At 39.7% G+C, this 27,645-nt stretch overlaps 1 protein-coding gene, 1 long non-coding RNA gene and 1 pseudogene across 2 annotated transcripts; all 3 read left to right on the forward strand.

The window, feature by feature from the left end:
• Positions 1-9,780: 9,780 nt before the first annotated feature.
• LOC129720478 (uncharacterized protein K02A2.6-like) lies at positions 9,781-12,180 on the forward strand. Its single transcript, XM_055671965.1, has 2 exons — positions 9,781-11,072; positions 11,127-12,180. The coding sequence occupies exons 1-2, from the start codon at positions 9,781-9,783 to the stop codon at positions 12,178-12,180; spliced, it is 2,346 nt and encodes a 781-aa protein (XP_055527940.1).
• A 610-nt stretch (positions 12,181-12,790) lies between these two features.
• On the forward strand, positions 12,791-13,947 carry LOC129720479 (uncharacterized protein K02A2.6-like; annotated as a pseudogene).
• A 2,140-nt stretch (positions 13,948-16,087) lies between these two features.
• LOC129725010 (uncharacterized) lies at positions 16,088-26,692 on the forward strand. Its single transcript, XR_008727999.1, has 3 exons — positions 16,088-16,198; positions 16,781-16,910; positions 26,004-26,692. It is a non-coding gene; the product is annotated as an uncharacterized LOC129725010 (long non-coding RNA).
• Positions 26,693-27,645: the final 953 nt, after the last annotated feature.

Raw genomic sequence — 27,645 nt, forward strand, 5'->3', positions numbered from 1 at the left:
TTAAAATAGATTTACTCCAACACTTAAAAAATACACCTTGATTATTTCTGCTGGATTTGTTATCCATTCTAAACAACAAATTTTTGGTAGCCAACAGCACAACTATACCGAACGTTTAAAATTTAACATATCATCGGCTTCGTGCAACACTGGCACAACTCAAAATTTTGCATTTTTGAGTTTTTGATGGCAAACGATGCCATATACTGTTAAGTTTCATCACACGAAATCCCATTTCGAAAATCACAAAAATTCCAGAGTTATGAGTAGAAGTGCCTTTGCTGCACAAATCGAAATTTCTCCATAAAGTTAGTAAAAAAGTAGGAGGGTGGTATTCAAGACACGACCGCATGACGTTGACTACCGTATTCTTAAAAAAAAAAAAATATTCCATTGAAGCAAATAGTATAGGGAATTGCAACGCTTCTTTTACAAAACTTCTGTAACAAAATTTCGAGGCTCCAAAAGGTACCAGTTTCCGATTATTTTCGTCCAGAATTCCAGCCATTTTAGTATTTTGCAGTAGCCATTTATTACTAACAGCCACCAGCATAACGGGTGAAACCGGCACGAGATGACCGGTACTATTTTGTCTTTCCTCCTTTCAGCTGCTAACACCTAGCGCTGTCGTGAAATTAACATCAACATGAACATGCATTTTTGCAAGATTTTTTTTCCGCTAGCAACAGCAATTGTAAAACATAAAATTCAACTAACCGCTTCTATTATAAAACTGCGAGGCACCAAAAGGTGCCAGTTGCCGATTTCTTGTTTACTGGTTTCCGTCCAGAATTCCAGCCATTTTAGTACTTTGCAGTAGCCACCAGCATCACGGATCAAACCGGCACGAGATGACCGGTACTATTTTGTTTTTCCTCCGAGCGTCCGTATGTATCCGGTACGGTTTAATAATGAAACTGATGGGGTGAAATGTTCGAACGATACGTTTTATACCAAGGCTTCGTCAGATAAATAGAAAGAGGGATGGGCTACATAGATGATGAAATGGCAGAGACAAATGTTTCTTGAAAGCTGCGCCGGCCGCTGTCGTAATATTAACACCAACACAAACATGCATTTTTGCAAGGTTTTTTTCCGCTAGCAGCAGCATTTGGTAAAACAGAAAATTCAATTAGCCACTTCTGTACCAAAATTTCGAGGCACCAAAAGGTGCCAGTTGCCGATTATAGTTTCCTGGTTAGTCTGTCCAGAATTCCAGCCATTTAAGTGTTTTGCAGTAGCCATTTACTACTAAAGCCACCAGCATTACGGGTGAAACCGGCACGAGATGACCGGTACTATTTTGTATTTCCTCCTTTCAGCTGCTATCACCTAGCGTCCGCATGTCACTGGTGCGGTTTTGGAATCAGAATGATGGGGCGCCGGCCGCTGTCGTAAAATTAACACCAACAAAAAGATGCATATTTGCAAGGTTTTTTCCGCTAGCAGCAGCATTTTGTAATAAAACAGAAAATTCAATTAGCCGCTTCTGTAACAAAATTTCGAGGCACCAAAAGGGGCCAGGTGCCGAATATATCCATGTTTTTGGTCAGTCCGTCCAGAATTCTTTCAAGATAGCGTCCGTATGTAGCCGGTACGGTTTAGTAATGAAACTGATGGGGTGAAATGTTCGAACGGTACGTTTTATACCAAGGCTTCGTCAGATAAATTAAAAGAGGGATGGGCTACATAAGTTATGGAATGGAAGAGACAAATGTTTCTTGAAAGCTGCGCCGGCCGCTGTCATAATATTAACACCAACACAAACATGCATTTTTGCAAGGTTTTTTCCGCTAGCAGCATCATTTGGTAAAACAGAAAATTCAATTAGCCGCTTCTGTACCAAAATTTCGAGGCACCAAAAGGTGCCAGTTGCCGATTATAGTTTCCTGGTTAGTCCGTCCAGAATTCCAGCCATTTAAGTGTTTTGCAGTAGCCATTTACTACTAAAGCCACCAGCATTACGGGTGAAACCGGCACGAGATGACCGGTACTATTTTGTATTTCCTCCTTTCAGCTGCTATCACCTAGCGTCCGCATGTCACTGGTGCGGTTTTGGAATCAGAATGATGGGGCGCCGGCCGCTGTCGTAAAATTAACACCAACAAAAAGATGCATATTTGCAAGGTTTTTTCCGCTAGCAGCAGCATAAACATCGGAAACAGAAAGTGACAACAACAATAACAACAAAGTCAGATCGATTGTATCCGTTAGTGTCGACTGTGCTTGGGAAGAGAGGTAGTGATTGGCTGCGCGGTATGATTTAGACAATCGATATTAATTACCAATTTTTCAATAGTGTATCTCAAACAATAGTTTGTTTTTGTTACATAAATTTAACCGTAAAAGAATTTCTGATCGATTGATACCAAAACCTCGAAAACCTGATTATAGATGACTGCAAAATAAGCGCTCAAAACCTGACCACTTTTCTCTGGTTTTCCCTGGTTGAATTACTAGATTTTTAAATTCAGGGGCCTAACTTCGATATAGACGTTAGTCAACGTCAAAAAAAATCAGAATTGTGAGTAGAAATGCTTTTGCTGCTAGAACCAAAATTTCGTGATTAAGGTAGTTAAAATTAAAACACGGTTGAAACTACTGCAACGTGCTCATAATATGTACACAATAGACACAGAAAGTTGAATGACGATTGATAATTTTGAAATCGAGTTTTCTTTTATTCTTTTAAGTTTGAACGAAACTTTCAAAGATAACTTTCCAACGCGTTTTCCTCAAAATTATAATTTTTGAGTTGTGGGTTATTATCAGTAAAGTTTATGAACAATGGATGGCATAATACACTTTATAGTAACTCTATAATTTAGTTAGGCCTCTGTCATAGTAGACGCGAAAAGCGGCGCGAACCGATTCGCCCGGCCGTACCCGATCAGTCAAAAATATCAGGATTATAACAAATCTTGATATATTGTAACGCACTTTTCGCATCAACTTGTGTTCTAAGCTTGGTCTCGTTAATAGTTAAAATATCAAAATTTCTATCAAAATCATTTACTGATTATAACAAATTATAGCAAGTTTTGTAGATTTTCGGCAGAAAAAGATCAGAATTAGTTAGAATGTACAATATTTTCTTGATTGAATAACAAGTTTTGTTTTAAATATGCTTTAGAAAAACACACTTTTGAACATTCAAGTGTATGGTAACAGAATTTGATATAATTTTGTACTTTTTACCATTCTGGCATATCAAAAATATTACAGGCTTTGTTATTTCTATCAAGTTCAGATATGTTTGTGTTATCCGTTTGTTATAATCGTTTGATCGGGTAGGCCAATGTACAGCCGTAAGTAGAGCTCTACATTACTGCCTTACTGTGAATAAGAGGTACAAAAACCGAGTATAATATAGATATTATCAAATTTATATGCTTGAAAACATGTTATAACAGCGACAAGTATATGCAGTTGTGAAAACTTGCTGACCTCATTATAAACTGAATTGAATTTCCTACCTCGAGTCGAAGGTCCTTCTCCAGCGTCCCAATCAGTTAAAAGCGTATTACCTCTAACCCCTAGCATGTCGTCTTGATCTCGTTCTTGCCCAGCAATCGTTCTTCGTACCTTCGGAGAAATCGTCTTCTGCCGATCCTTCGCACGCTTCCGAGAATTGCGCTTATAGATCATGTTCATGTGTCGAGACATTGCGAAGATTCTCAATATGTTCGTTTTAGCACTAGACGAAACTGCTAGCAAATTACTATAGCTGTAAACCTTTATAACAAAAATCCGTATCGTCCGTATGTCACTGGTGCGGTTTTGGAATCAAAATGATGGGGTGAAATGTTCGAACGGTACGTTTTATACCAAGGCTTCGTCAGATAAATTAAAAGAGGGATGGGCTACGCAAATTATGGAATGGAAGAGACAAATGTTTCTTGAAAGCTGCGCCGGCCGCTGTCATAATATTAACACCAACACAAACATGCATTTTTGCAAGGTTTTTTCCGCTAGCAGCATCATTTGGTAAAACAGAAAATTCAATTTGCCGCTTCTGTAACAAAATTTAGAGGCACCAAAAGGTGCCAGTTACCGATTATAGTTTCCTGGTTAGTCCGTCCAGAATTCCAGCCATTTAAGTGTTTTGCAGTAGCCATTTATTACTAAAGCCACCAGCATTACGGGTGAAACCGGCACGAGATGACCGGTACTATATTGTATTTCCTCCTTTCAGCTGCTATCACCTAGCGTCCGCATGTCACTGGTGCGGTTTTGGAATCAGAATGATGGGGCGCCGGCCGCTGTCGTAAAATTAACACCAACAAAAAGATGCATATTTGCAAGGTTTTTTCCGCTAGCAGCAGCATTTTGTAATAAAACAGAAAATTCAATTAGCCGCTTCTGTAACAAAATTTCGAGGCACCAAAAGGGGCCAGGTGCCGAATATATCCATGTTTTTGGTCAGTCCGTTTAGAATTCTTTCAAGATAGCGTCCGTATGTAGCCGGTACGGTTTAGTAATGAAACTGATGGGGTGAAATGTTCGAACGGTACGTTTTATACCAAGGCTTCGTCAGATAAATTAAAAGAGGGATGGGCTACGCAAATTATGAAATGGAAGAGACAAATGTTTCTTGAAAGCTGCGCCGGCCGCTGTCATAATATTAACACCAACACAAACATGCATTTTTGCAAGGTTTTTTCCGCTAGCAGCATCATTTGGTAAAACAGAAAATTCAATTTGCCGCTTCTGTAACAAAATTTAGAGGCACCAAAAGGTGCCAGTTACCGATTATAGTTTCCTGGTTAGTCCGTCCAAAATTCCAGCCATTTAAGTGTTTTGCAGTAGCCATTTACTACTAAAGCCACCAGCATTACGGGTGAAACCGGCACGAGATGACCGGTACTATATTGTATTTCCTCCTTTCAGCTGCTATCACCTAGCGTCCGCATGTCACTGGTGCGGTTTTGGAATCAGAATGATGGGGCGCCGGCCGCTGTCGTAAAATTAACACCAACAAAAAGATGCATATTTGCAAGGTTTTTTCCGCTAGCAGCAGCATTTTGTAATAAAACAGAAAATTCAATTAGCCGCTTCTGTAACAAAATTTCGAGGCACCAAAAGGGGCCAGGTGCCGAATATATCCATGTTTTTGGTCAGTCCGTTTAGAATTCTTTCAAGATAGCGTCCGTATGTAGCCGGTACGGTTTAGTAATGAAACTGATGGGGTGAAATGTTCGAACGGTACGTTTTATACCAAGGCTTCGTCAGATAAATTAAAAGAGGGATGGGCTACGCAAATTATGAAATGGAAGAGACAAATGTTTCTTGAAAGCTGCGCCGGCCGCTGTCATAATATTAACACCAACACAAACATGCATTTTTGCAAGGTTTTTTCCGCTAGCAGCATCATTTGGTAAAACAGAAAATTCAATTTGCCGCTTCTGTAACAAAATTTAGAGGCACCAAAAGGTGCCAGTTACCGATTATAGTTTCCTGGTTAGTCCGTCCAAAATTCCAGCCATTTAAGTGTTTTGCAGTAGCCATTTATTACTAAAGCCACCAGCATTACGGGTGAAACCGGCACGAGATGACCGGTACTATATTGTATTTCCTCCTTTCAGCTGCTATCACCTAGCGTCCGCATGTCACTGGTGCGGTTTTGGAATCAGAATGATGGGGCGCCGGCCGCTGTCGTAAAATTAACACCAACAAAAAGATGCATATTTGCAAGGTTTTTTCCGCTAGCAGCAGCATTTTGTAATAAAACAGAAAATTCAATTAGCCGCTTCTGTAACAAAATTTCGAGGCACCAAAAGGGGCCAGGTGCCGAATATATCCATGTTTTTGGTCAGTCCGTTTAGAATTCTTTCAAGATAGCGTCCGTATGTAGCCGGTACGGTTTAGTAATGAAACTGATGGGGTGAAATGTTCGAACGGTACGTTTTATACCAAGGCTTCGTCAGATAAATTAAAAGAGGGATGGGCTACGCAAATTATGAAATGGAAGAGACAAATGTTTCTTGAAAGCTGCGCCGGCCGCTGTCACAATATTAACACCAACACAAACATGCATTTTTGCAAGGTTTTTTCCGCTAGCAGCATCATTTGGTAAAACAGAAAATTCAATTTGCCGCTTCTGTAACAAAATTTAGAGGCACCAAAAGGTGCCAGTTACCGATTATAGTTTCCTGGTTAGTCCGTCCAGAATTCCAGCCATTTAAGTGTTTTGCAGTAGCCATTTACTACTAAAGCCACCAGCATTACGGGTGAAACCGGCACGAGATGACCGGTACTATATTGTATTTCCTCCTTTCAGCTGCTATCACCTAGCGTCCGCATGTCACTGGTGCGGTTTTGGAATCAGAATGATGGGGCGCCGGCCGCTGTCGTAAAATTAACACCAACAAAAAGATGCATATTTGCAAGGTTTTTTCCGCTAGCAGCAGCATTTTGTAATAAAACAGAAAATTCAATTAGCCGCTTCTGTAACAAAATTTCGAGGCACCAAAAGGGGCCAGGTGCCGAATATATCCATGTTTTTGGTCAGTCCGTTTAGAATTCTTTCAAGATAGCGTCCGTATGTAGCCGGTACGGTTTAGTAATGAAACTGATGGGGTGAAATGTTCGAACGGTACGTTTTATACCAAGGCTTCGTCAGATAAATTAAAAGAGGGATGGGCTACGCAAATTATGAAATGGAAGAGACAAATGTTTCTTGAAAGCTGCGCCGGCCGCTGTCACAATATTAACACCAACACAAACATGCATTTTTGCAAGGTTTTTTCCGCTAGCAGCATCATTTGGTAAAACAGAAAATTCAATTTGCCGCTTCTGTAACAAAATTTAGAGGCACCAAAAGGTGCCAGTTACCGATTATAGTTTCCTGGTTAGTCCGTCCAGAATTCCAGCCATTTAAGTGTTTTGCAGTAGCCATTTACTACTAAAGCCACCAGCATTACGGGTGAAACCGGCACGAGATGACCGGTACTTTTTTGTATTTCCTCCTTTCAGCTGCTATCACCTAGCGTCCGCATGTCACTGGTGCGGTTTTGGAATCAGAATGATGGGGCGCCGGCCGCTGTCGTAAAATTAACACCAACAAAAAGATGCATATTTGCAAGGTTTTTTCCGCTAGCAGCAGCATAAACATCGGAAACAGAAAGTGACAACAACAATAACAACAAAGTCAGATCGATTGTATCCGTTAGTGTCGACTGTGCTTGGGAAGAGAGGTAGTGATTGGCTGCGCGGTATGATTTAGACAATCGATATTAATTACCAATTTTTCAATAGTGTATCTCAAACAATAGTTTGTTTTTGTTACATAAATTTAACCGTAAAAGAATTTCTGATCGATTGATGCCAAAACCTCGAAAACCTGATTATAGATGACTGCAAAATAAGCGCTCAAAACCTGACCACTTTTCTCTGGTTTTCCCTGGTTGAATTACTAGATTTTTAAATTCAGGGGCCTAACTTCGATATAGACGTTAGTCAACGTCAAAAAGGTTCAAACTTGGACAACGTGACCCAAAGGTGTTTAATAAGGATTGGTAATCTTAAACTTCAGTTTTCTTGAAAATCGAAAAATAAATTTTTGACGCACATTTTCGTACGCGTTTTTTTCGAAACTATGTTTTTTGAGTTGTGCCAGTGTTGCGCGAAACCGACGATATGAATATAAATTAACACATATACATGCAAATAACATTAAATTCTTTCAACTATATGATGCGATTTTGTTTTTGATTGTGCTATAATCGATTTGTACTCATATACTGCCTATAAATATTCAGATTCTTCAAGTCAACGTTAGTCAGTTGATTTCAAATAGTTTATAATTAAATGTTTTTCCTTATACATTAATTTGAATGATCTTATCAGTGAAATTGAAATTCTTTAACGCAGTTGATATTACTGATCGTTTCTGAGGGGCATCCAACGAATGGCCAAATACCATTCAATATGGGTTCTTGAAACCTGGATTATACCCAGTGGCCAGAATCCGACCCCATTTGTAATCCAGATGACCACTTCTGGTTGCCTGATAATCATAGAATCATTAAAACCATCATAAAATTGCTGTACTGCCTAATCTGGGTATTCCGATGGCGAAGATGGCGACAGTTTCCGATCAACAGCCTAAAGTGACAAATATCATCCAATACGATTGGATACGCTGAGGCCAGAAATCATCTTCAGACGCCATTTAAATTTCTAGACGGTAGCTTCCGGTTTCTACCAGTCTGAAAGGGACAAACATTACCCAAAGTGAGTTTTTCAGTACCCGGGATGATGCTCAGAGACCAGGAATCAACTTCATACTTCTTTTTGAAATCCGAATTTGCGACACCTGTTTTCTTTCAATAAGTCGTGTAATCTTTGAAAGAAGGGATTTTCAATATTTTTACAATTTAACACATAATGGATAAAATAAAAGTCCGATTACACTGGTCAACACAAACCGAACGTTAAACTAAGAAAATATTAAAAATTATAGCTTTTCCTGTGAATTTTTTTCTTTCTAGGGCAACTATTATAAGCTTTAGAGCAGCATTTTTTTCGATTTTGTCAACCAGTGTTTTAATCAAATTAAATGGGTACCAATGAAGCAACTAAACCTTCAATTTAAAACTAAGATTGTTGAAATCAGTGATGCCATCTTTGGCGAAACGAGTGAATTTGATAAAGTTTTCTGAACACGTTTCTTTTCATAACATTCGAACTACATGTTCAATCATCATAAAATTCGTTATTTAGGGGTTTTGAAGACAGCACGTTCATTGGATACCTGTTTTGTTCAAATCGGTTGTGTATTTTCTGACATAATGGAGTTTCATAACTTTTACATTTTGATACATAACAGACAAAGTTACAGTCCGATTAAAATAAAATTCAATAGGGTTTTATCAGGCAACTAGACCTTTCTATTGCAACTTATTTTGTGAAAATCGGCCCATCCATCTATGAGAAAAGTGGGTGAGTTCAAACAGTCTTAGAAACATGTTTCTTGTCGTAGCCTGATTTCACATTATTATACATAACGGACAAAGTTAAAGTCCAATAACAATAAAATTCAATAGGGTCTTTTGGGGCAACAAGACCTTCTATATGACACTAATTTTGTGAAAATCGGTCCAGCCATCTTTGAGAAAAGTGAGTGAGTTTAAACAGTGTTTGAAACACGTTTCTTTGCATAACTTTTGAACTACATGTCCAATCATTATAAAATTATTTCACAAATGGTTTAAAACACAAGCCCGTTCTTTTGATACCAATTTTGTTCAAATCGGTTGTGTAGTTTCTGAGATAATGAAGTTTTGTGATTTTCACATTTTGATACATAACCTCGAAACTAAAAATCCGATTAGAATAAAATTCAAAAGGGTCTAATGGGGCAACTATACCTTTCATTTGCAATTAGTTTCATGAAAATCGGTCCAGCCATCTCTGAGAAAATCGAGTGAGATTGGGAGACCGTTACATACATACACACACACACACACACACACATACACACACACACATACAGAAAATGCTCAGCTCGTCGAACTAAGTCGATTGATGTAATGGATTAGTCAAGTAAGCCTTGACGTACTGTCAAGGCTATGAAATAACAGCTGTGAAAAATTATTTTCATTCTGATTCCAACCCCCGAAGAAACTAGACTATTAAAGTAGAACTTAACAGTTATTAGTAGTTTTATTATCTTGAAGAACACAACATATTTTGGCGACGAGGATATTCAAGTCACCTCAGGAAGCATTTCCTTCAGTTCCTCTTTTTGAAGACTTCAAGCAAACAGCGAATTCAAAAATGTCCGACCAGGATTTTCGCAACGCGATTATACGGCTCACGGAATTGATTGCTACCCAGCAGCAGCAGATTGCGGATCTCAAACGGACGAACGCCAATCCGACTGGTAGTGAACGAATCATCGAGTCTCTCGCAACTGGAATCGACGAGTTCCGGTACGACCCTGACGGCGGAATATATTTTGAATCATGGTGCGCTCGTTTCGAAGACGTTTTCAAGGAAGACGAAAAACAGTTGGACGAGAACGCGAAAGTAAGGTTACTTCTACGCAAGATTGGCACGCAGTTCCACGAACGCTACGTGAACAGCATCCTGCCAAAGCACCCCCGAGAGTTCAAGTTTGAAGAAACCATCACGAAATTGAAGAAACTTTTCGGACGTCAAACTTCTTTATTCAACGCTCGCTATCAGTGTCTCCAGTACATGAAGAACGATGCTGATGATTATTCTTTGTATGCTGCTTCAATCAACAAGCACTGCGAAGCATTTCAGTTATCAAAGCTCTCTAACGATCAATTCAAAGCGCTCCGGTTCGTTTGTGGTCTCCAGTCACCACGCGATGCGGACTTCCGCACACGATTGATAGGCAAGGTAGAAGTAGAAGAATTCGCACCCGCCGTCGGTGATGGAGCTGGGACAATTCTGACGCTAGAAAACCTGGTGGAAGAATGCAATCGGATCATCAATTTTAAACAGGACACCAAAATGATCGAGAAAAGTGAAAACGACAAGCACGTCAACGCTATCGCTCATCATCCGAAACCTGCTAGCAAGAAGAAGATTCCGAAAACACCCTGCTGGTTGTGTGGAGACCCGCACTATGTCAAGGAGTGCTCTTATCAAAACCGTTATTGCAGCAAGTGCAAGAAGAAGGTTCACAAGGAAGGCTATTGTTCCTCTGCTGAGCAGAAGTCATCCAGGCCGGTCGACAAACCAAGGAAAAAGGACACGGTCAAGTCCAAAGGCATCACATTGGTTAAAAAAGTCGACCTCTCAAAGAAACGAAAGTTCATCAAGTTGAATCTCAACGGCTTCCCGATCAAGTTGCAACTAGACTGTGCGTCAGACATCACAATAATCTCCGAGCAAGTCTGGGCAAAGATTGGCAAACCACCAATTCAAGAGACTGAAGTTGTAGCTGTCAGTGCATCCGGAGACGAGATTGGTATCATCGGTGAACTGCTAGCAAACATCACTGTCCATGGCATCACCAGAATAGGCCGAGTTTCTGTTTCAAGCAAACCGGATCTCAACGTCTTCGGCATCGAGACGATCGATCAATTCGATCTCTGGTCAGTTCTTCTTGGTAGAGAAGCTCCGTTCCAGATTTCCTGATGTTTTCAAAGTTCCCTTGGCCGTTGCACCAAAGCACAAGTGAAACTGTACCTAAAACCCAATTCACGCCCTGTGTATTGTCCAAAGAGGCCAGTGGCCTACGCTGCACTTCCCAAAGTTGACGCCGAACTACAGAGATTGCAAGATAAAGGTATTATTTCACCAGTTCAATTCTCCGACTGGGCGGCCCCCATCGTGGTTGTTCGCAAGGCTGACAACGTCTCCGTTCGTGTCTGTGGTGATTACTCCACGGGTCTCAACGACGTGCTGAAATCCGATTGCCATCCTTTGCCGCATCCGGAAGACATGTTTGCCGAGCTAGCTGGTTCCCGATTTTTCTCGCACATCGATCTCTCAGATGCATACCTCCAAGTGGAAGTCGAAGAAGAATTCCGTAAGATGCTGACCATCAACACTCATCAAGGATTGTTCCAGTGCAACCGTTTGCCGCCCGGAGTCAAATCCGCCCCTGGTGCTTTCCAGAGAATCATCGATAGTATAGTAGCCGGCATTCCAGGTGTCAAACCATATCTTGACGACATCATGATTGCTGGAAAAACTCAAGAGGAACACGATCGCAGCCTTTACGCTGTTTTGGAACGAATTCAAGACTATGGATTCCATCTCCGCATTGAAAAGTGCCGTTTCTCACTTCCACAGATTAAATTCCTGGGTCACATCATTGACAAGAATGGTCTCCACCCTGATCCTGAGAAGACGCGCGCCATTTCCCAGATGCCAGCCCCGAAGAACATTTCGCAGCTGCGATCTTATTTGGGAGCAATCAACTACTATGGACGATTCGTTGGCCAAATGAAAGAGCTTCGTGCGCCACTGGACCGTCTGCTGAAGAAGGACGCTCGCTGGGATTGGACCGCCGAATACCAGAGGTCTTTCGAACGTTTTAAGACAATCCTCCTTTCCGATTTGTTGCTGACTCACTACGATCCAGATAAGGAAATCATCGTTGCCGGTGACGCTTCTAAGGACGGTTTGGGTGCAGTAATTATGCAACGTTTTCCGAACGGCCATCGCACACGCTTCAAGGTCACTGACACCAGCTGAACAGAACTACGGACAGATCGAGAAGGAAGCTCTGGCGCTTATTTTTGCAGTTACCCGTTTTCACAAAATGGTTTTCGGACGTAGATTCACTCTTCAAACCGACCACAAGCCGTTGCTGAAAATATTTGGAAGCAAGAAGGGTATTCCAGTTTACACCGCAAATCGCCTACAACGCTGGGCACTCACGCTGATGCTTTATAATTTCGATATCCAGTTCGTGCCGACTGCAAGTTTTGGTCACGCTGATCTCCTGTCACGCCTGATGAGCTCAAACAGTAGACCGAACGAAGACTACATCATCGCTGCTTTGCAAATCGAATTGGATGTGAAAGCGATCCTCGACGACTCCATCTCTGCTTTACCGGTGACATCTGAAATGATAGTCAAGGAAACAAGTCGTGATCCAGTCCTACAAGAGGTGATCCAGCACATCAACCAAGGTTGGCCGCAAACTGCAACCCAACCACAGGATCCAGCCATTCGTCAGTTTTTCACCAGACGAGATAGCCTGCAGATCGTTCAGGATTTCATAATGTTTGGTGATCGGGTCGTCATTCCAGCACATTTCCGTAAGCGCATCATTCGTCAATTGCATCGAGGACATCCTGGAATGAATCGCATGAAAGCGTTAGCTAGAAGTTTCGTTTACTGGCCAAACATAGACGACGACATAGAAACTTGTGTTCGACATTGCATTTCCTGTGCCGAAGCTGCCAAATCCCCGAGAAAAACCGATCTGGAGTCCTGGCCGATTCCTTCGAAACCCTGGGAGCGCATTCACATCGACTACGCTGGCCCCGTGAATGGTTACTACTATTTGGTTATCGTCGACGCTTACTCAAAATGGCCCGAAGTTTTCCGCACTCGCAGTACAACAACGACAGCAACACTGGAAATTCTTGAAGAAACCTTCGCAAGGTATGGAAATCCACGAACCCTGGTGTCAGACAACGGTTCTCAGTTCACCAGTTCAACATTCAAACAGTTTTGTGAAGCAAACGGAATCTGTCACCTGACTATAGCTCCGTATCACCCGCAGTCGAATGGACAGGCTGAAAGATTTGTTGACACACTGAAGAGGGGACTCAAGCAGCTTGTCAAGTGGGAAAACACGGCCACATTCCAGCATCTCCAGATTTTCTCATCTACGTACCGCTCAACCCCGAGTCGAAACTTGCCTGAAGGTCACCTGCTGACCTGTTCCTAGGAAGATCGATCCGTACAACACTCGATCTTGTCAAGCCACAGATTCCAAGCCCAACTGAAGTAAACACGAAACAAAACACTCAGTTCAACAGACGCTACAACACCATCAAACGGGAGTTCGAAACAAATGATCTGGTCTACGCAGAGGTACACCAACGCAATGCAACCAAGTGGATTCCTGGAACGATTGTGGAGCGCAAAGGCCGAGTAAACTACAACGTTCTGTTGGATACTGGACGTCTCATTTGCTCGCACACAAATCAGTTGAAGCAACGTCATGGCGATTGCGACAGCTCTCCAGTATTACCAAACATGCCGCTCTCTATGCTGTTGGATGAATTAAACCTCCAACCAGTGAGGCCCGCTGTTTCTGAGATTCCAGATGAACCAGCTGCCCCTGTAATTGAAGAAGCTTTTCCAATCATACCTGAAGGTGAATCAGATGACGATTTCCAGGATGCAGAGTTAGCCAGTAGCCGTTCCCTGTCTCCTGCCCAGCCAGACCGTCCAGTTCGAAATCGTAGGGTCCCAAATTGGTTGAACCCCTACGATCTCTTCTAAAAAGGGAGATGTAATTGATTAGTCAAGTAAGCCTTGACGTGCTGTCAAGGCTATGAAATAACAGCTGTGAAAAATTATATTCATTCTGATTCCAACCTCCGAAGAAACTAGACTATTAAAGTAGAACTTAACAGTTATTAGTAGTTTTATTATCTTGAAGAACACAACAATTGATATACGAGATTTGATCCTTTGGAGCACTTTTATACCTTTGGTTTTTTCAGTGATTGCTATACCTTTCTAGGAGAAAGGCAAAAATTCGCATATGCTGACAGTATGATCTTACTATTGGGGAGGGCAGGTATCAAAAAATCTTACGATGTCTTACAAGGGGGGGGGGGGGTTGTTAAAGAAGTAGAAAAATATGCTTACGTAATTATTGAACGGCCTCTTATTTGTTTTATTTTTATAAAATTATTCATTCTGGACAATACTGGTGTGTGTGACCTAGATACGCTGAGTGATTTGTCTGATAACTTAGGATGAAGCGACTGTGGGTCAGGAGTGGGAGGCTTATCAACAGCATACATGTTCGCTAAGAAGTCGGGTTATGATGACTCAAATTGGGAAGAAACTTTACTTAGACATAATACATAATTGAAAGTAGACGCCAAATTCCATCTATATCAAAAATGGTTTAAAGAGAAAGAGAAATATTAGAATATCGTCATCTAGTACATACAAGCTTGAATACTTTGCCTCTTGTGCCGGTATTCACAACGTCATGCCGGCGGCAGAATGAACGTACCCAGGAGGGAGGTTTCAACCTGCGCGCATGGGTTTGCGCTGTCATGTTACCGAAGGAGTGTAGGAAGCGTCGACTAGCGAACATTCACATGTCTGAGTTTGTTTTTATTAGATGTTCATGACGTATAAATGTTATTTTTAGAATCGCATGATATCGGCCATCGACATCGACCCGCACAGTCTGGGTCCGGGCAGAAAAATCGGCTGATACGTACGTGTTGCATGGCTTTTGTGGCACGTTCTATGTCAAAGATTTTTATCGATTCTTGTGTTGATAAAGTATTCTTCTATTTATCATGATTAAAATCTGCAGAAAAATTCACTCTAGTGTAAACAAATGTTGAAATTTGCAAATTCACGTATTTTATGGTATCAATTTTGAGTAAATTCCCAATATCCCTCCTTAGTAATAAACTACTGTTTCATTGAATGACGTAGTCGAATTAAGCGCCGAACTTAATCTCACGTCATCATTTGAAAGTGTTCACTATTCTGTAACATTGTTGAATCTTTTTGTGTTGCTGTGTGCGCAGTGAACTCGGTCCACGTAGGTACACGCTATGGAGGCTCGTCTGCTAACACCACGCTATGTCTTTGATTATTAATACTGGTAGCTCTCATAACGTCGCTTTCATGACGCGCTCCGTGCGCTACTAAAGTTATAATCTCTCGTACTTTCTATGTTTGTCTCGTAGTAAATTATATTTGACGCTAGCTCTCGCTAGTGGTGTTTTTTTCTTGTGGAATTCAGAATATGTTTACTGTGTAGTATAAGGTTCATCCTCTGAATACGTTCAGACTCTAAATACGTTTCATCACTATTTCAACATAATTTTTAAACACTGTAGTTGTCCCGATGATGAGGATTCATATCTTCGAAACGTTGGTCTAGACAGAAGAAAAATGCATTTAAAAGTAATTCGTGGCCTACTGACTAGTAATAGTCTTATCCACAGATCCAAGAAATTACCTAACCTCAACATAGTGGGAGGATGGGAATCTCATTGACTTGTTTTGAACCAGATTTCAGGTTTAAACAACAGGGTAATAAAGCCATATCTTGATAATGACCCTAATTGAAAAAGTATGGGATATAACGATTTCAATAGCAAACTAAATTAAAGCTGCTCAGTATCCCCTAGATGACAACTCTATTTCAATTCTTCATATTTGACAGTAGCTCACATATCGAGGCTGTGACCCTGATGACCAGTAGAAAATTCATTCACTTTTGTCAGGTCACTCCCACAAATAGAAAGAGATAGCATGCTATCATCTCCCTGTTACAAACAAACACACGATTTAAGCCGGTTCATTCGAGTCAGACGAATGCTCACACACACACTCAGGCAAACCGACTTTTCTGCATGTGAAAAGTCCAGTCCCAGTTCAGTCCAGTACAGTAACAGAGCTCATTATAACAAGAACGTACACTTTTTTGAGAAATAAAATAATGAACTTAGTATTTCTTGTGAACTGCAGTATAATTTGTGAAAAACAAAAGGTGAGTTTATCACTTAGCCGCCACAAGGGTTTGTATGTATGATAAATTCTATATCTGATCTCTAATTTTCGCGCGAATTTAAAAACAAAATAGCGTTCAAATTTTCACTTCATGGGTCGATTTTCACAACTTTATGAAAGCTGCTTTCAAATTTATTTTGTGAAAGAGAGTGTAGTCCTAGCAATTGCGTAATCGACTAAGGTCCCATAATCACGCCACGATTGCCATCGAAGTAACGCCATTATCAGAATCGTACGATTATAAATAGATTATAAATAGATTCATACCACTGCGTAATTTTGCGTGTGAATCCCTATGAGAGCCTATGTGATAAGGCCACGACTACTGTTTCTTCAAGTGTTCTAGTACTTATTTCGGTTTTTTCAGATTATACTTTAAATTAAAGTGATTTAGTATTGAGTACTGTTTTGATCCTTCAAAATTACTTTTTACATGCAGAATCTAAATCATAAAATATTTTATGAAAGTGGATTAATGAGCAATCAATCAATGAATAATTAGTAAATATACCTATCTGAGACATTATTATTAATCGTTCGCTTTTCGCCTTTTTCTTCTTAGAAACCAGTTCCAGTTATTATCTGGCGTCCACCTTGGTCGTTAGCTGCCTCTAAAAAGTAGTGATTTAATTTGTGGACAACTTATTGCTAATTTAGTTGTCACCCGAAACACGATGGATCAAACTAATAGGGTAAGTTTATTGTGTTTGCTGCATTTATGTCAGATAAAAATCACAGGAAGGTTGTGTGCAAAGCCACGACCGCAAGGTTGAAGTAGAATACTTTTACAAGAAAGATAACCCGGCTGCTTGCGTGTCAGTCATTTTTCCTAGTAAATAAATGTTGACCGCTCATTGGCAGTATGGAAAATTCTGTGCAAACGAAGTTGAAGTACTACTCAATTTCAGTTTGCACATATAAATACGACCTCACTGAACAGGAAAAGTACAAACTCTTTGCGTCGCAAACAAGTTTCAACAGTCAGAGTATATGTACATGCGATTTCAAATTAAGATAATTACCTTTTGGTTATAGCTCAGAACAAGAAAATATTAAATCTTCAATTCATTTGTGTGGTTGTCCTAAAAATGGTTCGATTTCTCCTACCTCTAGTAGAAGGCCCTTCTCCAGCGTCCCAACCAGAGGTTGGACACGTGTTACCTCTGGCTGCTTTTAAATTGACCTCCGTACTGGTACTTGGTTTCTTCGATGCACTTCCCCCATGCTGGTCCTTCGCGCGTTTCCGAGCATCACGCTTGTATTTGGCGTTCATATATTTAGACATAGCACTGAATACACTTCCGATGGATTTCTCAATAAATGCAATAGATGCACTCGTAGTCTCTTACCCGAGAATAATAAAACACTTCCAAGAAATGTTGCACTACTGCCCATAATTCAAAAATTGGCTAATATGCCGTAGGCATCAAATCGAGAAAAACGCCTTTGAAAGTTTTTTTATCGGTACAACAAATTTTGACTGCTCATGACAACTTTTTTATTGAGTATGTCACCCTTCATATATGCTGGACCCTTGCCGTTAAGTTGAAACAGAGAAATCTGTAGAAAAATTCCATCCGCCACGAATTTTTAACACAGTAGCCGTTTTTTTTTTCAATTATAAACGAAAGGTCAGTTGACAAAACGGTGTGCAATTCGGCTAATATCCATACGATGTGAATTATATCGTACTCGTTGGTGATGCAAATGATTTTAAATTCAATAAAACAACACGAAAGCACAAGTGAGGATGAAAAGGACGACGAGACAATTGTTACGTGCGGCAATATAATAATATAACGAAAATATTATTATTCATGGTAATCTCACAATCCACTTTCCTATTTTTTCTCATCAAATCCAAAATGAAATCTGAATCTTATCTTTATTAATAATACTCCTAATCAAAGAGCTAAATATCATTTTTTTAAATGTAAAGGTTTATGACAGAAGGAAACAGTCACACGTTGCGATCATTGGGTTTCGCAGTACAACAAATATATTCTTGTAGCATCAAATATTCTTCGTGAAAAAGTCAAATTTGATGCAATGGCCTTACGATCGCTCACCTGTCGCCAGTAACCACCAAGCTACAACACACTTTCGAAAGTTAGAAGAAACACAGTTCAGTAATAATACACTGGTTCGTGAACATGCCACAGGTTCAAATTGGATATTGGATATTAGCCAAATTCTCAATTATTCTGGATATTAGCCAAAATTGTTTCACGTTTGCTGCCTTCCCAAATGCATTTTTTGACAATCGGCTTCCGTAGGGACCTTGTTTAGGGTGTGTACCATCACGAGAAACTGTTTTCTCGATTTTGGTAAAATGGCATATTAGCCAATTTTTGAATTATGGGCAGGACTAGTAAAAAGACAATTTCCACGTGTTGTAACGTGCTGGAGCACGAAATCTATGTCTGTGATAGGGAACCTTCACGTTCACGAGGCATGACTGGAGAAACGCGTCTAATAATGCGGTAAAATTTTTAATGTCTTTTTGTGCGAATTATTGTACTCAGACAAAAACCTGTTTTGAATTGGATGAATTTTTAGTGAATAAACGTTAACCGTTTGTTATTCAAAGTTGGTCATGCTGATCGCAGCCTTTGCGCTGCCCCTACAGTGGGGGGATTACTAAATAGAGTAAAAATTGGACAACTACAACACATTTTGATTGCATCCCGCACAGAATGTCTGCTTGTGTTGATGCCAGAAAATAATTAACCTTAAATTATTTTTTTATTTGCCTTGAAAAAAGCATTTTGCGGTTCAAAATCGGTTGCTAATTACAACCTTTAAGCTGCCCTAACATTGGGGGAATTGAGATACACGGACAACATGCACTGTGGAAGCTATTTCACATTCAGTAAATTAGACGGGTGCGACAAATTTAAATTGCTAGGATGCAACACAGAATACTTGCTTGCGTTGACAAAAATTATTAACTTTCAATGACTTGTTTATTTGCCTTCAAAAAGGCTTTTTGATTTCCAAATTGGATTTCCTGATGGCAATCTTCATGCTGCCCCAACACGGGGGGAATAATGGCTGTCTGGCGTCACACGCTGAGAAAAACCGCGCTGCTCCTGAGACGTGGTGACCAACCACAGGGCTAGTGCTGCTGCTAAGGAAGGACGACTGCTGTTGTCGCTGTCTAGAACTATTTTGAGCGGCTCCGGCTGAAACAGGCTCTTATATAGGGATGAAAATAGGAATGAATTATTTTTCGTAGGTGGTGGAATGATATAACTTGAAAAATATGTGTGACTTCATTTCGGCTCAGAGCGATCATTTGATTAACCACCTCTTTTTTCAGTTTCTAAAGTTTTTCCTCAGTTTCGTAGCACGGATGCACAAAAATGATTTCTTGTCGAGCCGGACCGATAGCACTCTCATTGAAGCAACAAAATAGAATGTTTTGTGTCGTGTTGTGCAGCTTCGTTGAAGAAAATGTTCCCGTCTCCGTGTCGCATGTAAGCAGATTATTGCGTTCAGTAGACAGTAGATAGTGTATCCAGCGAATAAACACCGATGGTGCTCTCACACACGCAACGGTTTTAACCCGTATCTTATTGCGGTTTGTAACATCAAGCGATTTCGTTTGCTCGCTGTTGCGTGTTGCATCATGTTGCAACTTGGCAGCTGGGAGACGACGAAATTCTGTTTATGCTGATTGATTGAATCGACTTCATATTAGCTCTGCATAGTCGAACTAACTGCTTTTGTGAATGCGTTCTAACAGGGCAGTTTATTATTCAATGTCGGTTATGCTGATCGCAGCGTTTGCGCTGCCCCTACAGTGGGGAGTTTACTAAATGAAGTAAAAATTAGACAACTACAATAGAATTTGATTGCATCCCGCACAGAATGTCTGCTTGTGTTGATGCCAGAAAATTATTAACCTTCAATTATTTTTTTATTTGCCTTCAAAAAAGCATTTTGCTGTTCAAAATCGGTTGCTAATTACAACCTTTGAGCTGCCCTAACATTGGGGAAATTAAGATACACGGACAACATGCACTGTGGAAGCTATTTCACATTCAGTAAATTAGACGGGTGCGACAAATTTAAATTGCTAGGATGCAACACAGAATACTTGCTTGCGTTGACAAAAATTATTAACTTTCAATGACTTGTTTATTTGCCTTCAAAAAGGCATTTTGATTTCCAAAATTGGATTTCCTGATGGCAATCTTCATGCTGCCCCAACACGGGGGGAATAATGGCTGTCTGGCGACACACGCTGAGAAAAACCGCGCTGCTCCTGAGACGTGGTGACCAACCACAGGGCTAGTGCTGCTGCTAAGGAAGGACGACTGCTGTTGTCGCTGTCTAGAACTATTATGAGCGGCTTCGGCAGAAACAGGCTCTTATATAGGCCAAATAGCATGTTTTCAATTGCAAGCTATATAATCCTGACGACCGTGCTTGGGAAGCAAGCATATAACGACCAATCAGAGATCGAATTTTTCGTTTTGACAAGGCTTGACTATTTTCAATAGTACAATAGTGTGAATAATAAAATTACAATTATCTTATTTTAGGAAGAATCTTAGAGGATTTTCCAATCTATTGCTGCAAGAACGAAGGAAATCCATCGAATACTAACCGATTTATTAGCATTTGAAATTGTACATATTTTTCACTTTTTTCGGTTTTAGATTTTCATTTCACATCCCTATGTAGCCGAACTTCCTGAGAGAAGTATTCTACTTCAAAAATTAACCATAAAACAAAATAAATGATACGCAGTTTGCACTTGTACATTAGTAATCTATTGGGCAGACAGAAATGACAGCTTCATGTGTTCGATAAGGATCGGCAATTAATTTATCAAATAAAAAAAAACATGCTAGTCTTTGCATTGAAAAGTTTCTTCTTGAAGATTAGGGGGATTAGGGGCATAATGAGCACACGGGGCGAAATGGGCACCCCTCTTTTATGCGAAACTACGCATTTTTTATTATAATATGGTATGTGGAACTTTTCCGTTGGTACTACAGTATCTCTTTACGCAGAACGAAAGTATATTGAAAAAATCAACTTGGTTCCCGGATGTTGGAAAAATTGAAAAATTATTATTATTGCGCACTACAAAAAAAGCTTCTACGGTCGTTTAAATGGCTTAATCAAGTATGTAGACACATCAATATGACTTATAGGTCGTACCCCAAATTTCACCATCATTGAAGTTTTGATTTTAAGCTATAATAAGTGTTAAAATCTCATATTGACTTTAACTAATTCGATAGGGGCGAAATGGTCACCTTTAGGTGGGGTGAAATGAGCACACCTTGTCACATAAAATTACCTGAAATTCATCTCAGTAGACTTGTGAGTTTGTCTGTTTCCATAGTCAGTGTTTGTTTACAGTGAGGGTGCAAACATATATTAGAAAATCTTTGAAACCGAATCGGTCAGAAGAAGGGACTGCAGGCAGAATTGGCCACCATAAGGTGCGACGGGACATTCACAAAACAAGCCGCTAAGTATCACGGTATCCCGCGACAAACGTTGGCCCATTAGTTGTACTTCTACACAGTTTCAAGATATGTTCTATAAGAGTGCTCATTATACCCCGTGGGTGCTCATTATGCCCCAGTGGAGTGCTCATTGTGCCCCACACATCGACTGATTGCTAGTTTTTGATGCATGAATCTAATTTGTGTTTTTCACCATTATACGATAAACTTTTCAAGTTGTGAATAGTGTACTTTTGATTATAGATAGTTGATTCAAGTTTTGCACTGAAGACAGCCTAAAATTTTTGTCGTTTTCCATGCTTCAATCAGCAACTAAGTAAGGGTGCTCATTATGCCCCTATTCCCCCTACTTGTTTGCTTGAAAAAAAGTGGCAGTTTTTGCCTTCTGATTTATGCCGGAATGGCACTCGGTCCAAGCAAGCCACTGCGTTTGTCTTACTCGTTATCTTTTGTGGCATGGCCCGAGGTCCCCTTATTCATTGATGGTGTTGGGTTGGTTGATAGTAAAGGTTGATTTTAATATGCAATAGTCGTAGAGAGCATTTTGGGATTTAAGTTCCATACACGATATGGAGTCAGAAGGTACTTTTCAAAGTAGTAGTGCCTAGCAAACGCGAGGGCTTCACACTGACAAAGCAGGTGGACTGACGTTCCAACTGTAAGGTTGCAGAAACGACAATAGCAACAAAAGAAACTTTAATGGCCCTAATAAAATCCTAATCCTAAATAAAAATAATCAGAATTTTTTTTTCGTGTGGCTCTTGTATAAGTTGAATCGGGAAGACTATAGTTTTCTATCACACGCCCTCGCTCACATGTGTGTGTGTGGAACCTATCTCTCTCCCACTGTCTGGCAGTGATAATGTGAAACGAAGACAGCTGCAGTAGAATTTCCTTTCTGCAACATTCTTTGTTTCGGGATCAAGAAGGTGCTAGCTCTACCGATTTTCCAAAGATCCATGACAGAACGACTGAGTACTTGCAGCGCATTCCGGAATTTTTTTTCCGTCGGTAAGCCCCGCCCGACAGCAATATCAGAGCCATTGGGATTCTGATATTGTTTTCAGACTTTCGATTTATTTGATGTTACTTCCGTATCAAAGAAATCGACCCGTATATAATAATATTTAAAATGATGTTTGTATGGCAGTATATGAAAATTTTATCCAGTTTTTATAGCATCGGAATATCCATCGCACTGTTTCCGTCATCTTTGTTCCAAAATCTGAGAATGTAAACATAATGTTAACTGAAATATAGCAGTAACCGGATTTTTTTCATGTATTATTCATGTATAAGCATTCCATTATGAACAGAAAAATCTTCATTTCATTTTGACGAAATGACGAAAGTTTCGAAAAAGAATCACTCAACCACTGAGCGAAATTATTAAATAAATGTTTTTGTAAATATAAACACAATGCACTTATCTTATACATCGAGTCAGCATTCAGCACATGAAGCATTCCGTTACTTTCGAAACGGTTATTAAATTCGTTCTCACAAAAAAAAATTTCAAAAGTCGGCATCACAGTTTATAGCGAAACGTTTTCAAACAAGATTTTGTCCAATTGGAACACTTTCATAGTGGAACTATATAACAACTGTCAGCCTGAGTGAGCAATTAGAACACAATCACTCAAAACTCCATTGATCGATGGACCTGAGATAAACAATTGAGACGGACAAAAATTTTAATGGAATAAGTATCACTTAGCTTCTGGTCTTCGGATGTTGAATTGAACGCCTTTTCTCTGGTATAAAACGATTTTTTCTCTACCAGAGCACCTCACTACCACATGCTCACTCTCGTTCTCGTACGAACCGTCACTAAGCAGCGAGAGAAACGAGCAAAAACAACCGAAGCCGAAAAAAATACACATCTTTAAATCAAATTTTCACTTGTAGGCCAGCTTGTTTTGAATGAATTTCAAACATTTCACACGCGACGCCCTGAGCTGTAAAAGCCTACACAAATTTCACAAACAATTAACACAAAAATCATTCGAAAATCGCTAAACAATGGAACGAGTAAAAATTACGTTGCAGCCGTCCGGTACTGTGCTGCCAGATCCCTCATCATCACACGCCCTCGCTCACATCATCTAAAAAGGTTCACTCGAGCTACACACACACACACACTATTTTTCTATATTTTTTTGTTAGCGAATTAAAATTACGTTGTCCATTGATGTGAACTTTTGTAATATATCCCAGTCAATTGCTATACGTGTCTTACAAAATACAATGGCTACTATTGTTGAGTAATCAGGTACCTGCACCGATATGCTCCCAGTCAGGTAAAATACGGCTTATGAAGCCAATTTCCTTCCCAGGATTCAAAGATCAAATCTCTTTGGGCTGTAAATAGCCACTGCCAAGAAACCTTGATCTGCGTTTATATGATGCACCACAACTGCACTATTTAAACGCAAACACACACTATTGCACAGATGGAGTCGCGCGATTGGGTGTTTCAATGAGATTCTTTTACAACACCGTTCGCGCCGTTCGGAGTACGTGTTTTGGGCTCTTTGTGGTGACTCATTGTGCAACGTGCGCAATGGTTACAGGAATAAAAAGACTATAAATTACATACTTGCGAGGAAAATATGCCGCTTTGCTTTAAATGAACTTCCGTCATCAAGTACATACATGTTTGAATTTTTCGCCTCTTGTGCTGGTATCCACATAATGTCATAACGTCATCATGATGAAGAAAGAGTAGGTTGCAGGGTTGAAGTACGACTCTGTGCTGTCCTGTTAGGAGTGTAGAAACTGTAGGGCAGTTAACAGAAACGTGTCCGACTTTGTTTTGCTAAACACACTTATAACGTGTAGTATAAATGTTATTTTTAGAATTGCTAATCTAAACGAACAAAGTGGCAAATCTAATGAACCTTATCGACTGATTGCGTGCATCCCCAGTACCTTGTGGGTCTGGACAGTGGAATTATCTAATATGTACGTGTTTCATGTCTGCTTGTTATAAATTTTTAAGAAATAAAATTTATTCACTTTATTTATTATGATAACCTGCCGAAAAATTGAATGCGAACAGTAGTGTAAACATTTGTTACCATTTTCAAATGCACGCTATTCTTTAAGACATAAGTTCTAATAAAATTTTCAGAGTAAATCACTTTGAGGTACTTCTCCCGATTAATTTCCATCGATTATTCTGAATGGCATTTTTCGGATCGGACGGATGAATTTTGCGTTTTCGGCGCGTTTGTTCAAAATACAAAGTGATGCAATCTTTGCATGCGATTCGACAAAGTCCAGATTGTTTACCGATCCAGTCGGCAGTCAGTGACTTATCTTTAAGACTACATAACGGTCTATTGCCACTGTAAGCTCTTAAACTTATTTGAATGATTTTGTGAGTTCGCAAAACACGCTCAGTTTATTTATGTATGATGCCATAATTCGGTCAGTTCTCTGCAAAAAAAAAAAAAACAACGGTGATCTCACCCATCTGCAACTTTATACCCGAGACGTTTCATGTGATCGAATTACTCTCATTGTGATTAGGCTGTCTACTTTGATTGATTGATTGATTTCTTTTGTAGGGACTTTAACCCCAAACGGTCATTCGTCCCTGACTACTTTGAATGAGACAACCATTTTATTTGTCGGGTTTCGTAGCTCACAATAGTTACAATTAGTTGTTCTATAACCGTATGTTCATATCGGCCGTATTTTGATATACTGAATTTAGTTTTGTCTTTGAGAAACAGAGCTCTCCCTAACAAGCTAAACAAGTGAAAAGTTGTGACAATTTTTTGATTGCCCAAAGTATTGTGAACTATTTTTTTTTTGTTATTTTCAACTCAAGACATTACACTATTTATTAACCCTTTCCCGCTCATGGTGACTCTAAAGCACCAAGAATTATAATCATTATATCTTGACATGAAATAGTTTGTTGTGATTACGATTGTTCCAAAAACTTTTATATGCTGCCTCAGAGCATCACTGGGCATGTTCTTCAAAATACTACAGTTGACAGTGATTTTAGTTAGTCTACAAAGTGTTCAGCTTGAATTTTCTCGTGAAGCTATACATTTAAATGATAAACCTTGGGAGCGTTAGAGTGTTGAAGGTACCTGCTGGAAATTGTATTTAGATTCTGAATCAGCACATGAAACTTTTCAAAACTATTTGACTAGATCTGAACTACTGTTTTTTGAAAACTTCCTTTCTTTTTCAAATTTTTTATCAATCTTCTGTTTTTGAATGAAGCATTTTAGTCATATATTATAATTATATTACTAGATCTATCTTTTTTTATAGATGAACCAGTGTGAAGAACCTTTAACGACCATCACCCTGCCTGTTACAAAGGACCTAAAAATGGGCTCAAAAGCACTGGATTTGATAATGTTCTGGTTCCGGGTAATCCTATACCTTATGTCCGGGCTACTGTATGTCATCGCGTTCTTTGGTCTGGAGGTCATGAAGGGTGTTCATAGAGGCTCCCATGGAAATTTCAAACGAGCTTATTGAAGTCTATGAGGCCTGGCGTAACTCAAAGCAAAATTGTGAAAAAGGAGTGAACTGGTGGGTGAAGTTTGTTGATGTTCTGTTGAGTGCACTTGCCTTGTGCCTCGTCATCGTATTGATACTTTTACCTGAAGATGGCTGGACATACTGTGTTATTGTTGCTAGGTTACTCTTAGTCATCATTAAACTGATCAGTTTGTATAGGAAAAACCGTAACTGTCAATGGACGGTTGCATCTATTAGTGAATCTTCGATTGAAGTCACGGAAGTTCTCACGGTTCTGATTAAACTGTGGTGGTGTTGGCCAGTTGGAGAACAAGTGATATCCCTGCTTAATGGAATATCTAAGTGGTTCTGGTGTGCAGCGACTGTCGTTCCAAAAATAAAACAAGTGCTTCAAAAAAATCGCTGCGAAGAATACAATATGGAGGATATAGTTTAGGGTTGTATGAATCAATAAATGTTCATTTTTGTGTAAAGTTTCGAGTTTCTTTTGCGTCTTGAGCTTGTTGATTCCGGAAAACGGCCATGAAATATTTTTGTTATGTTGAAAAATAAATTTACGAAAAAAAACTGCACCGCAATTTTGTGAACCCTAATAATTTCACATGTACTCTTCTTGTTCATTACTTGAACCTTTAATTACTGTTCACAGCTGCACTGTCGCTAATCGCAAAACAATCCTATGTAAAATTTGGGTGTTTTCTTGTTTTTTTTTTTGCAGTCCATTTTGGCATGCTCTTCGAGAATCTTCTATACATATAAAAATGCAGCTCTGTCTGTCTGTCTGTCTGTTCCATATAGGCTTGGAAACTACTGAACTGATTGGCTTGAAATTTTGTAAATAGGGATTTTAGGGGCCGAGAAAGGTGACTAAGGTAATTCGAGACCCCTCCCTTTTCTGGAAGGGAGGGGTCCCATACAAATGAAACACAAATTCATGCACATCTCGAAAACTAACCAAGCAAATAAAACCAAATTTGGCAGTTAGATGATTTTAGGGATAACAAAAATGTCCACAATAGTTTGACATCCCTCCCTCTTCTGGAAGGTAGTGGTCCCATACAAATGAAACACAAATTCATCAACATCTCGAAAACTAACCAAGCAAACGGAACCAAATTTGGCAGGTGGATGTTTTTAGAGGTAACAAATATATCTATAATGGTTTGACACCCCTCCCTCTACTAAAAGGGAGGGGTTCCATACAAATGAAACACAATTCATGCACATCTCGAAAACTAACCAAGTAAATGGAACCAAATTTGGTAGGTGGATGTTTTTAGGTGTAAAAATTATATCCATAATAGTTTGACAACCCTCCCTCTACTAAAAGGGAGGGGTTCCATACAAATGAAACACAAATTCATGCACATCTTGAAAACTAATCAAGTAAATGGAACCAAATTGTGCAGGTGGATGTTTTTAGGGG

This window comes from Wyeomyia smithii, chromosome 2 (assembly GCF_029784165.1).
Source record: "Wyeomyia smithii strain HCP4-BCI-WySm-NY-G18 chromosome 2, ASM2978416v1, whole genome shotgun sequence".
NCBI lineage: Eukaryota > Metazoa > Arthropoda > Insecta > Diptera > Culicidae > Wyeomyia > Wyeomyia smithii.